We start from the raw sequence: 13,713 nt of genomic DNA on the forward strand, positions 1-13,713 counted from the left end.
GAACAATAAGAATATGCACAAATAAAATATAAGCCAAGCAAAACACAAACACACGATATGTTTACGAGGTTCGGTCACCACGACCTACGTCCCCGCTCCTCACCTCGAGGAGATATCCACTATCACAATCCGGTTTGGAAGCCGGAACTTCTACACACTCGGTTTACAAGTTCACCGAAAACTCTCACACTACACAATCACTCAACAATCACACTTTACACACTAAGTGTAGGAATCTAGCCCGTGTCCTCCTCCTCAAGTGCTCGATTACAACCTCTCCCTAGGTTCGTCAATCGACGCCACTCCTATTGGATTTGACCCCGTCTCTCTCTCCTCACACTTCTCTCGGTGTACAAGTGTGTTACAAGTGAAACTCACAAATAAAGGTTCAATACATGAGTTTGTTCTCAAATAACAAATGAGAACTCAGTGAAGCTCACACTCACTAAATCCCACACTACAACCCACAATATATAATATGAGAATATCAAGCTCAATAAGTGTGTGTGATAATAGTGAATGAAACTCAATAAATATAACTCAATGAATATAGCTTAATCAATTGAAAGTGAAATAACAAGCTATATAAGAATGGGTTTAGAAAACTTCTCAATGAATAAGAAGAGCTGAGGAAATGATGATCTCAATAAGATTTGAAAGCCTCTTCTTGTTGTAGAAAAACTTCTCTTGAAAACTGATTAACGAAACCAACTCTTAAACAGCTCTTAAACGAGATTAACAACTTGTTAAATAGCAAACTTGGATTTCTTCAATCTTAAGAAGAAGAACAGACGAAATTTTCGGTCGACCGGAAAAGTCTCTGGAGGTTCTCTCGGTCGACCGGTGCGGTCGACCGCGAGCACAAAACAACTGAGCTCAGGAAAATACAACTGGCGGTCGACCGCACTGGTCGACTGAAAACTGATATGTTGCATATTGACAGGTTTTGGGGCTGTTTTGAAAATTCATTAAAAATATCAAATCAAATCCAAAAATAGTGAAACTTTGGGGAAAGTTTCTAAATGATGAAATAAATATGTTTGAAAAGGAATTTTTGGAAAATCAATTTTCGTTTGTGAAAACTCCCTGTTTTTGAAAAGTATTCAGAAAACCTGTTTTTCGTGAACATGAAAATTGACATAGAGCTTGTAAACATGTATATATATATTGTGCATGTATTATATGTATATAATGAAGTATGAAAGAGCTGTAAACATGAGATAAAAGTTATTGTAATAACGTTTGATGAAAAATTATTTATATGATAGAAAACGTCAAAAATCGTGTTAAGTGTACATATATTGAGCTTAGATATAATCATACAATATATGTAAATAAACCAAACATATACCTAGGTAACTCCACGCATATGAACTTAAATCTTTAACGCTTGATTGACGTGTGTTGAATTACCTGAAAAGAGAAACATAAACACCAAAAAACTAAAGAATATATTAGCAATAAATTGTTTGACAAACCATCATCAAAACTATAGGGTCAACAAGGGGTTTAGGGTTTTTTTACCTTAAACCAACGCAGAAACATGTACTCTAGAAATCTGACGAGGTATCGATTGATAGAAACTGATTCTTTAACCATGAACCGATTGTTCAAGATTCCCAGATCAATCGCACTGCAAAAGACCGAGGTTCAAGAAAACCAATGAAGCTCGAGCTCAAGCAAGCGATAATGGCATCAAGAATTGAGCACTAGACCTAAAGGAAGACGAAAAGGCGTGAAGGAGTTGGTTCATCATTGGATTTGGGGGCGGGAACAAGAGGGGAGAAAACCCTAGATTTTCCACCCTTTAACGACCGTGAGAAATGTTATTGGGCTGGGAAAATGGGTATGAATAGATAGAAATTAGTTTGAAATTGTTTGTGTCAGATTTCTGGGTGATTTTAGTCTATTTTGAGAGGAATCTGATTTCTATAATATGGGGTATATTTCTCTACTTTATAGAAAAAATATCTATAAATTTTTTTTGGACCAAACACGGTTCATAGAAATCTACAAAAAAAATTTATATATAAAAATGCCACTATCAGCCCCTTTCTATAAAAGTTTTCTATAAACTTAAGGGGTGTTTCGTTCAATAGTAAGAAAGAATAGGATTAGAAAAAAGATGTTTTTATGGATTCCTTCCTAAGATATAAAAAATTTAAGGATATTTTTTTGTTGTCATAGAATATTGTGGAATCCTATTTTTTTTACCTTACTATATTTGTTTCATAGCATGAAAATATAGAATCCAACTTTATAGAAACTTTCCAATTTATATGTTTTTGTTTGGTTTGGAATGAGAAATTTTTGGGATAAATGGATGACAACAGCATAGGTAAATTTACTACTCACTGGTGGACAAAATATTATTAAGTAAGAAGTTGGAATAACCTTAACTGTTTACCAAAATTCAAAACCAATAAAAACAAGACTCCAACGCCTAGTTCCAAGGCCTTGGAGGCTATAAACGTGGATTGAGGGCTCATGGTGCCAATATATCTCTCATTCTTACCATCATATTAAATTCTCATAGTTTGTAAGTCATATCTCCTTTATCAATATGATATCAAAAGAATGCCCTAAAAATTTTAAAGTTTGGTGCGATTGTAATCTCCAAACACCCTTGAAAGTGTGCAAGAATAGTAAAAATAAGAGAGGTATTATTGGGGGTGTGCAAAATACCCAAATAAAAATATAATTTTTTTTAGTGGGCTCATGGAGGAGGAGAAATAAGCAACCTAGGAAACCAATTTGTCAAAGAAAACAAGTTTGGAGATAAATAATTTTTGAAATCAAAGAGGCTGAAGAAACAATTTTAGTATTTATGTATTTTATATTATTTTAATTATTATAAACCACTTGTCATGTTCTTGTACTTGCAAAAACTATTGTAATAACTGTTTCTCCCGATCTTATGAAGTCAGTCCTTATTTTTCTATTTTTAGTTTTATGACCCACTATACTTAGGAACATAATGAGCTATTCTTCGAACATGTCTTGTATCCTTTAATAAACCATTTTCTTTCATTATTTCAGCAAGTTTTAAAAAGGCCCTCAGTCTCATTCTAATATAAGACCGATAACTATCACTATAGCCTTCCAATACACGTTTGAAGTGAGCATCTCTACAATATATTTTTTGGTCTTTTCTTCCCTTGTATAACTAGAAATTGTCTTTCGCTTAACACGAATTCTCAGAAGACAAGTTATTATCGTGACCACGGAAGAACCAGTTGTATTAGCACACATCCTCTTTAATTGTTCTTCATCTATGTTGTCCATCTACATCCATTGTAAAATTAGTATTTATTAAGAACTTAAATTTTCCACTTATTCAAGACATAACAATAGTTAAATAACCAATTCATATATTGAAATCTTAAAATGAAATTTCTAAATATCCACAAATCTAAACATGCATCCTTGATCACATTAGATTCCGTAAAGAATTTCAGCGGGAATTTATTTTCATAAACTAGTTAGTTTAGCAATATATTAAGGCTATCCACTTGAATATATAAAGACAACATACATAGGGAAAATTTTTCAGTATTCGTATTTAAAAAAACAGAACAATGTATTGTGCAATAAAAAATGGAGTCTACATTATTGTTAACTTTCACGATGTTGCGTGTATTAGAAAAAACCCTAGTAAAAATAGATAAACCTAAAAATTTATAACCGATTATTAGCACGTAAGGAACAACGAAGCTCTAAATTATCAAAGTTTGACTGTCAAATCAACCATGAAAAACAACCATCCATGATCATGTATTAATTTTTTTAAAAAAATGGGTTATTGATTTATACCCCTAACTGCCAAAGCTCTAAATCAAGGCTGAAAACCGAAGCAGACAACCGAAGCTCAAAATCGAAGCTTGGGATCGACGCTCGAAATCAAAGCTTGAAATCATAGAATGAATCTGGATCGAAGCTCGAAATTGAAGAACGAAGCCGAAAATCGAAGCGTTGGATAGAAACTCAAAATTGCAATCAAAACTCGAAATTGAAGAATGAAGCTCAAAATCGAATGCACCCCTTGATATTATAATCGAAGCCACAAATTGACAAGAACAAAACTGAAAGCTTAGTGACGAGATCCCTTTGTGTTTTGTAATAGCAACTCATCAAATCTGCTCGGAATGGCCACAAGTTGGTGAGGCACGAACAGGATTGAGAAGATGCAGGAGGAGATTAGCCGGAACAGGCCGAAACCATTCTACGGTTTGTGGTGCGACAAAATCCGAAAAAAAAGGAATCAAGAAAGAGAACTTGGGTTTAAGGGATGTTGTCAGCTTTTTAACCCAAATCCACCCAAACCCATCTAATTTGGGTTTCTATAAAAAAAAAAACCCTTTTTATCAACTTTATAGATATCCATAACTATAAAAAATTTATGTACCAAATTTGGGAATATGATATCATTAGAATTCTTTATTTACAATTTTAACACCGTCAGATCCAATTGCTATTCCTAATCTATAAAAAGAGTGAAACAAACACCCCCGTAGTGGCCCTAAAGAAAGCCCACAAGCCGTTATTTGACCTCTTTTCTGTCTCCAGCAGCAGCTTACGCGATGTTACAGCTCAAATCACATAACGTGACAAAATTCATACCTCAATGATTTTAATGCCCAAGAGAGATTAGAGTCAGACAACTGTTAAGACAACAGTTGTAGACTAACAATTGTTCTCGCATATGGGCTTTTAGCAACAAAGATGAAAAGGAACTGATTTCCCGCTCAATGTAAAAGACCATAAGAAAATCTTACTCATGCTTATTATTGTTCCTCTACATTAAGCCGAGTCTTTCATTAGACCTTTCTTCCTCGAGTTCGCTCAGAGGTGACAAGAAACATACTTTCTAGCAACCTAAATCCTTACTGAGCTTAGATTCTCTACGAACTTGTTTTCTTGCAGAACACTACATAATTTATGTAGGCATTATTATTCATGGCATTTACTAAATGAAGAGGTACTACTAGTCAATTTAGAGTTCCTCCACAACCGAGCGTGCGTGTAGAGGATCTCTATCCATCCTCATTAGATCATTCAAAGGTGTCGAAGCCGACTTCCAAAAATGCAAATAGCTCCCTACATCTTATGAAACACAATCCAGGTTTTGATGCTCAGGTTCAATCCCGTTATCAACAGAAGCTCGTCGATATTCTCGTATTAATATTGCTACTTTTCTTTGAAAACAAACAAACAAGATACCAGCAGACTAAGTAAGAAGATGGGAGTCTCAATGGAGGGAAAATATCAGTGTTTATTGAACAAACAAACTCGAATATTTTCTATTCGACAGCGTACAGGTTTCTCGATCTCATTGAGAAGCGCTTAAGTTCATCATCATGCGCACAGAGACATAGGAGAAGCTGCAGAAAAGGAATTTTTGTCATCGAACAACTCTTGAGAAAAGATCCAAGGTCTCACCCTAAAGAAAACACTCTATCAGTAGAACTGCTCATCTCTCAGAAACAACAACAAAGGCATTATTCACATTTTGATATCCATGCAAATCCCAGTGGCACTATGTAGACATCCACACAAATGATAAACAAGACGCTGTATATTTCAAACTCCAACCCTTCTTCCAGTCTGGCGCCGTGACAAATGGAGTTGCTGATGACCCAAATGCTGGCCTGCTACAAGAACCCCAGGATCAGTGGCACACAGGAATACAAAAATAAATGTATCCAGTGATCTCGGTTCATCGTGTTAATGACTAACCAAAGAGATGGTTGTACTTGAATCAGTGGACTGGGATATTTGTATAGTAGTGAAGTGATAAATGTACCACGCCCTTGCATCAATTTGGCACTACCACACAAGAAAGAGTAGGGTCATTATGACTCACCACTATAATTTTTAAGTGGTGAGTCATCATGACCCCACTCTTTTGTGAGTAGTAGTACCCTAATCCAAAGGTAGTCATTACTTTGATGCACAACTTATGTGACGGACCAAGACCACTGAGAAAAAAAATTCATCAATCATCGCGTCCATCCATGATGGTCCGGAAGGAGCCCTGCTCGCCAATATATTTATCCAAAACCTCCTGTTTCACTTATACGAAAACCAGATGTTTTACGTTGATCCAACTATTTTCATGTCGTACCCTGTTACACACTGATCCAAAGATTCTCACATTGACCCCAACGATTTTCATATGCCTTGCACTGTTTCACATTGATCCAAAGATTCTCATGTGTCTTCTACTGATCCAAGGATTCTCATGCCTTTAAATACAACTTGGCTTGAGAAGCCAGTCCATTGGGTTATTTCTAAGAAAAAAAAGGGGCAAAATATTGATCTCAGGATTATCCTCCAGCGAATCACAAATGGATCATGGACCTCAATACTTCCCAGTGTTCTCACCTACCCCTTAGCCTTTCATTATAGTACCATGTCATTGTTTTCATGCCAAAAGAATATTTTTGACACAACCAAAGCCTATCATTAACTTATACAAAAAATTACCTGACATGACTACGAAAAGAAAATTCTTGAATAAAATTATCACTACTAGAAGCAGCAAACCTTTTGTTATCAGCAATGTCCCAGTTCATCAACAAATCAATCATTTCACACCCTCTTAAATCTCATGTCAGCACTGGACCCTCTCCACTGCACAAAAATTGCTCTATCACTCGGGAGAATTAGCCCCTTGTGCGGCTATCCATCCATGCACGTTGATCTCCATAATCTCAACCCCTCCCCCAAAAACAGTAATCACCCGATTAGAAGAAAGTATGAACAATATCATTTGCTATGAAACCCAAATTTGGGTTTCAATTCCTTTTCTGTTACAAGGGGGTAGGTAACTTATTGAAACGGACCTCAAGTGGAGGAGAATCTTCGGCCTCGGGCTCTGATGCAGGGGATCCAGGCTCAGGTGTAGGTGAAGAGGGATCTGTGACGTCTGCAAGAGCAGACAGCATGTTGATGACATCGTGGGAGTCATCAAGATAATACCTGGCTTTGCTTGGTTTTTGGCCTACTGTACAAGCGAATACTGATGTGGTAGCGGCGACCAAGTCCTTAGCCTTGACGCCAGCGATGCCTTCAAACATGTCCTCATCAGATCTGTCATCACCGATGCAGAGGACAAAGTCTGCTTGTCTTTTGCCTTCGACCATAGTTGATAAGATTTTCTCGGCTACAACGCCTTTGCTCACACCCTGCACAGCAACATCAAGAAAACAGGAATACGGATCAGTCACATGTGAGCAAGTGATACAATGGCTAGATTTTTAGGGGAGGTAAGATTGCTGGAAAATGTATGTTTATTTATATTGATATTAAGCTTAATATTAGCTTAACATTTTACATTCCTAACACAATACAAAAGCATAAACTGGTTTACTGGATCAAACCTTGTCATTGTTAAATAACTAATTAGTACTTAAATACCTTATACTTTACCCTACTTTGCACTTATATACTCTCAATTGTTTTTGGTAGCTACATTAAACTTTTTAAATTAACACATAAGTGCCTTCTGTAATGCAATACGTGAATTCCTTCAAATATTCTCAAAAGACGCTCATATGTCAATTTTATAAAATTTTACCTTGAACGTTTGTTGAATTTACTATTAAATATATCCCTATTCTATTTTAAAATAGAAGGATGTTGGTTTAAAATAGATTTAGTGCACATCATTTGGCTGAGATTCACCAACATCACTATATGTGAGAGAATCCCTCATATCCATTATTTTATGCGACCCACATCACTGTATATGAGAGAATCTCTCATATGTCGTATGATACCGATTATTCTATGCTAGGTTACACGGATACTATGTTTTGGGTGTCATATCCATGTCAGACACGGATTCACCGTGGACATGCCATGGGCACATGCGATTCAAAGCAAAACTTAATTTCTGCATGACTTATAAACCTAAACTAGTTCCATTGGTATATCAAGCTCAAAACCGTAACATTTTTTAACCCGAATATTGAAACCCATTACTTAAAGATTTGATAAATACTCATTGTAGCTCATGCGATCAAAACTAAACTTTTTTTTTTGTTAAACCTTAATTCCTAGTTTGATTTAACTTGATTCTTAATTGTCATAGACAGTAAAAGAAACATACAAATATTATAAATATTTTAATTCAATATTTCATTTAATGTAACTATTATCTATATATTTGTGTGTGTGTGCGCGCGCTTATTCGTGTCCCCATATCCTGTCTTTCACAAATATGCCATGTCCCGTGTTCATGTCAGCAACCATATCCATGCAACCTATAGATGCTATGTGTGTTGTACAGTCACAACCCAAAAGCTTAAGAATTCTGGTTCAAATGGGTCTTGCCAGCTTATGGCGACAATGTACTCTCCAGCATTAACAGCAACTAGGCAGGCAAGAAGAAAGACATGATCTGTAAGCCAAACTGCCCTTAGCCACCTAATAAAAATTGATTTCATCCACACTGCACTGCAAACTGATGAATTGAGATATGATTCTACCGACATATGATAATTGGAGGCAAAGAAAGCAGTAACTTGACATCTGAATTTCAGCCTACAGAAGCTTAGCAAAAGAACTAACAAAAATGGTATGCCACCTCCATTACCATAGAGTATTCAAGTAAAATCATTCTAAACTTGGAAATATCTGAACTATGAGATTTGTAGTCCTCAAAGTTAATTAATTGCATCATGGCAGGTACACAATGAACACTGACTCGTTTAAATTTGAGAAGGATTTGTAGTCCTCAATTAATTAATTGCCTCAAGACAGGGAGAATAAATAAGTAAGCTATTTAGTTCAAATTTGACAAGGATTTTGGTCCTCACAGTTAATTATTTGCCTCAGGACAGAGACAATGAAGAAGCTGACAAGTTTAAATTTGAGAAAAAATTCATCCTCAAAATGGTTTTTGAATATAATATGAAGAGGCAATGACTAACACAAAACATAAATCAGTCAGTGGTATAAGAAATAAGTAGAAGAGAATGGGTGAAACTTAATCAACATTGCAATTTAAAGTGTAATATTCTACTTCACTACATTTGTGGAGAGCACTTGAACAAGCTTAACATTAATGTAATTGTAAAAGATTAAGCATTTTAGATTAAAAAATAAAAAAGAGATCAATCAAATAAAAAGATAGTAATCAATTTTTTGTTTTTTTATCTTGGAGAAACTAGATGCAGTGACATAAACAAATACCTGAGGCTTCACTTCTACAATAAACTGGCCAGGCTTCACAGAGGCTGGTTCATTTGCAAGAACACTCTCTAGATGCTCAAGCATCTCTTTAGCCTGTGCAGATCCAAACCCTGGGTCGGCATCTTGATGGTGCCATACAAGGGCGCTTTCTTTAGCTTCCATATATGATCCATCTGTAGATTCTGTATACAGTTTCATAACTGGTTCAGCCATTTGCATCCATCTGAAGTCAGTACTCCCCTGGCTGCAGGTTTCCCAGTCTTCATCCTTATTCCACCTGTGAGTACAATAGAAACAAAAAAAAAAAGGTGAAAACAATAAGACTATAGTTCACTAGTCTTCTCTTTAAGAAAAGGAACAGTAAGTCCATCCCAATACAGATTCAAAAATATGCCACCTTGTAGCACAAAATTTTGAGTTCTGTTTCAACCAGTTGAACTGTACTAATAAGCCAACATCACCCCCTATCAGTTATTTATAGTTTTTTTTGTTCAAATTATCTGAACTTCATGGAAACCGGTCATCATATAAACCACCCAAATATACAATTGACAGAAGTCTCAACATTGCATCTATACCATGAAAAAATTTCAGCACTGCCCGAAGAAGTATACGATCTTCCGGCAAAAACAAGTGGTATGACAATAAATTTCTCGTCTATGGCTCATACACTATTTTTCCATATTCCCTTCAAATAACATAGTTTTCCCTTATTAAGAATAGCGAAAATTTGAACTGGACTACATTTTTACCATCGCTCTTCTAATGCCGTGAAACACTAAATACTGCAAAACTACCAAAATACAAAATCACAAGAACACCTAAAGGAAGTTTCTATTTTTTAGATTTTACTGATTTCTGTTGAAAAGAAACTATTCGTTCCACGCTGTGTGAGTAGCAAATTGTAGCAATATACAGTAAATATAGCAAGTAAAGATTCAGTTCATATCTTCCTTATTTAACGAATATTTTCAGTATTTATAAGAACTATCTTCAATTATTGCTACATACTTCTATATAAAGTTTTTGTTCTCAGAGTAATGAGAAGTATCCTAAAGAGCCACAAGTTTATATTACAGGTAATTATGACCTTATTTCTCTATAGTTCATACGCTCCTGCCTTGGCTTTAATTATGTTCTATCAATGCCTTATCAAGATCCTAATAATGCCCATAACTTGAACGGAATTCTCTGAAGAATGCATTGATAATGATATATTAAGTAATAATGTTGTATTATGCAATTCCAATCCACGCTTTTCCTAATTTTAAGCCTACTTATACTTAGGATATGATACAAGAGACTATCATAAACACAAAGGCAGAAACATAATACCTTAAGAAATAGCCATGTTCTGCTGCGATTCCAAGCTTTTTGCATGGTGAAAACCATGTCCCTAAGCTATTCCTTCCTCTTCCACTAACAATAAACACCACATTGTTCTTATCAGCACAGAGAGTATTAAGGATTGAGATGACTTCTGCACTTGGAGTCTTGTCAATGGCCGTCTGGGGCGTCATAGTTCCATCATAATCCAAAAATATCGCCCTGCTCTTGGACCTCTCATACGCCGAAACAATAGCATCCACATTTAACTTCCTGAAATTCGGATCAAGAGCCACTACTCTGAAACCGAATCCTAACCCGATCCCCCAACATCTCCTTCTGAAATGATCCTTGCAGCATCTCTCCAAGTCTAGCAAGAAGCTCTTTGCCCAGTAAGCCACATCATGGGTGCTCACATATTTGTAATGCTTCTCGTGCCTCAGCTGCTTCTCAGACTCTGACATTGATATAGCCTCATTCAGTGCCTCAGCCGTGGCATCAGTGTTCCAAGGATTGACACGGATAGCCCCACTTAGAGAGGGAGAGCATCCAATGAACTCCGAGACCACCAGCATGCTCTTCCTCGGTCCTGCAAGCTCCGACCCTGACTGAGACTCATTAAGCCCATGTCGACACACAATGTACTCATAAGGGGTAAGATTCATTCCATCCCTAACAGGAGTAACCACAACACATTCAGCAACAGTATAGTAAGCAATCCTCTCAGCTGCAGACATAGGTCGATCAATAAACAACACCGGGCTATACCCATCATTCCCAAATTGGGTACTAATCCTTCTACAGCTCTCTGCTATCTCGGCCTGTATCTCCTCAAGATCTCTCCCTCTCCCCCTAGCCGGATTAGCAATCTGAACAAGAACTGCCCTCCCTTGCCACTTCGGATGCAGCTTCAACAGCTGCTCAAAAGCAAGCAACTTCAAATTGATCCCTTTAAATATATCCATATCATCAACACCCAAAAAAATAGTCTTTCCCTCAAACTGCTGCTTGAGCTCATTGACCCTCCATTCCCTATCGGGCATCGATAAGGTCGTCTCAATCTGACCCATATGAATCCCGACCGGCATAATCTTAATCCCAACAGTCCTCCCAAAATACTCCAACCCAATGTACCCTCTCTTGGACTGATACTCGATACCCAACATCCTACTACAACAAGAAAGGAAATGCCTCGCATAGTCAAAAGTATGAAACCCAATCAAATCGCAATTCAGTAACGCCTTCAGGATCTCCAATCTCACAGGAAGCGACCTATAAATCTCCGAAGACGGGAACGGGCTATGAAGAAAAAACCCCATTCTCAATCTATTAAACCTCCTCCTCAAAAAAGTAGGCAGGGCCATCAAATGGTAGTCGTGGATCCAAACATAATCATCCTCAGGGTTAATCACCTCAATCACCTTCTGGGAAAACAACTTATTTGCAAGCACATAAGCCTCCCACAGCGACCGATCGAATCTGCCACCATGATCTGCAGAAAAGGGCAACATGTAATGAAACAGCGGCCAAAGCAGTTGCTTACAGAACCCATGGTAGAACTTGTCGAGCAAATCCGTGGGCAGAAACGCCGGAACGCACTTGAACCTCTCAAGGAGAGACTGAGACACGTCATCCTGTTCGTCGCTCGCGACCTCGACCCGAAGAGATCCGACATAGATCACCTCCATATCATCAGGGAGGCCGTCTTTGAGTTGGAGGAGGAGAGAATCTTCGTCCCAAGAGAAGCTCCAGCCGCTGTTATCGGGTCTGCGCTTGGCCTTAACGGGTAGCTGATTCGCAACGATGATGATCCGATCCGAGACGAGGGAGGAGGGGACGTCGGAGGAGACGCTGTTGGCGCGCTCCTCCTCCTCGAGCTCGGTTAGAGTTCCGGGGACAGTCATCACGCGGGAGAGGCGCTTCGATCGGAGGCCGCCGCCTCCTCCTCCTCCGGAGATCGCCGGGAAGTTTCCCGACGCGAGATCGAGGAGGTTGGTGTACGATCTCGACATCATGTTTGCGACTGGATCGGATCGGCTATAGGCTAGGCTAGGGTTTTGAGGGGGGGAATTTTTGAGGAAAATTGGAATCTTTTTAGCTTTAAATGGAAGGAGGAGAAATTCGATCAGGAGGAAAATTAATGAGGAGGGCAAAATGGATAAATCTATTAATTTTGGATTTGAATTAAAAAAAAAATTAATTTGAAAGAAAAAAAGGAGGGCATATAATGGTGATGGTGTTATGCGGCAGTCGGAGTGGGGTGGGGGGGGGGGTTGGGGGAGGCGACGCGATGTAAGTAAGGATAAGGTCGGCAGAGAGTAGGGTCCACATGCCAGCTGTCTGCTCACGTGCTAGCCTCGTGATTGGTGAGACCGGAACGATCGTCAGGCGACCCCCGCGTTAGACAGCCAGCTGTTCCGCTGGGCCCACGTCCCACTGGTTTGATTTGTACGCGGAAGTGCGTATACGGGATTTTTATAGGGAGTATGTTTGACCGTTGATCGTGTGCGGACAAATTACTGTGGACGATCCTACGGCTGGGGATCGGTTGTGGGCTGTCGGACTGTAGGGTGGGGCTTCGAGGTGTGAAAGGAGGAAGATGAAGTGGCGTGAAATTGTAACGTCATCCGCGACGTGTGATGCCCCTGCACGTGCTGTCATTTTGGAAAAAAACCTCTAAGGGGGTGTTTGTTTCAACTCCTATAATTTTAGCATATAGATTTCACCATGAGATTTGAAATCCATAGGTAATTTGTTATGGGTTGGGATTCCTAAAACTTTATTTGTTTTAATAATATTTTGGGATTTGGAATACTATAATTTGTAATATTTTTGTTTGTTTTAAATTTTTTGGAATTTAAAATCCTTAATTTGTCTAACACTTTTGAAATCCACCCCACATCCCACCTAAAAAAGAGGATTTCACAAATCCTTAAATATAATATTTTTTTATTATTTGGGGATTTGATATTCTAAAATGGATTTCACAAATCCTTAAATATAATATTTTTTTATTATTTGGGGATTTGATATTCTAAAATTTGTTTTGAAACAAACAAGTTTTATGTAATATTTTTTTATTATTTGGGGATTTGATATTCTAAAATTTGTTTTGAAACAAACAAGTTTTATGGAAGTCTAAAACCCAAAAAAACCCATTTTTTGATCATAGAATTAGAAATCCCACCC

At 37.7% G+C, this 13,713-nt stretch overlaps 1 protein-coding gene across 3 annotated transcripts; it reads right to left on the bottom strand.

The window, feature by feature from the left end:
• Positions 1-5,415: 5,415 nt before the first annotated feature.
• Positions 5,416-12,772, bottom strand: LOC109827409 (probable alpha,alpha-trehalose-phosphate synthase [UDP-forming] 7). 3 transcript variants are annotated; one of them, XR_002243419.1, is made up of 4 exons: positions 10,534-12,673; positions 9,199-9,475; positions 6,547-7,187; positions 5,416-5,648 (listed from the first exon to the last, which is right to left on the bottom strand). XR_002243419.1 is itself a non-coding variant. In XM_020394423.1 (3 exons), the coding sequence occupies exons 1-3, from the start codon at positions 12,537-12,539 to the stop codon at positions 6,813-6,815; spliced, it is 2,658 nt and encodes an 885-aa protein (XP_020250012.1). In that variant the 5' UTR covers positions 12,540-12,772; the 3' UTR covers positions 6,333-6,812. The 3 variants fall into 3 exon arrangements, 1 of the variants encoding a protein (XP_020250012.1); XR_002243421.1 differs by having other exon boundaries at positions 5,416-5,651; XM_020394423.1 differs by lacking the exon at positions 5,416-5,648 and having other exon boundaries at positions 6,333-7,187; positions 10,534-12,772.
• Positions 12,773-13,713: the final 941 nt, after the last annotated feature.

The sequence above is a fragment of the Asparagus officinalis genome, unplaced genomic scaffold (assembly GCF_001876935.1).
Source record: "Asparagus officinalis unplaced genomic scaffold, Aspof.V1 AsparagusV1_Un176, whole genome shotgun sequence".
NCBI lineage: Eukaryota > Viridiplantae > Streptophyta > Magnoliopsida > Asparagales > Asparagaceae > Asparagus > Asparagus officinalis.

Excerpts from the sequence above, each read along its gene's own strand:
- LOC109827409 (XM_020394423.1), bottom strand. The coding sequence starts at position 12,539 with ATGATGTCGAGATCGTACACCAACCTCCTCGATCTCGCGTCGGGAAAC. Across the intron at positions 9,476-10,533 it reads GAACATGGCTATTTCTTAAG|GTGGAATAAGGATGAAGACT; the intron begins GTATTATGTTTC and ends TTGTACTCACAG. Across the intron at positions 7,188-9,198 it reads TTGTAGAAGTGAAGCCTCAG|GGTGTGAGCAAAGGCGTTGT; the intron begins GTATTTGTTTAT and ends GTTGCTGTGCAG.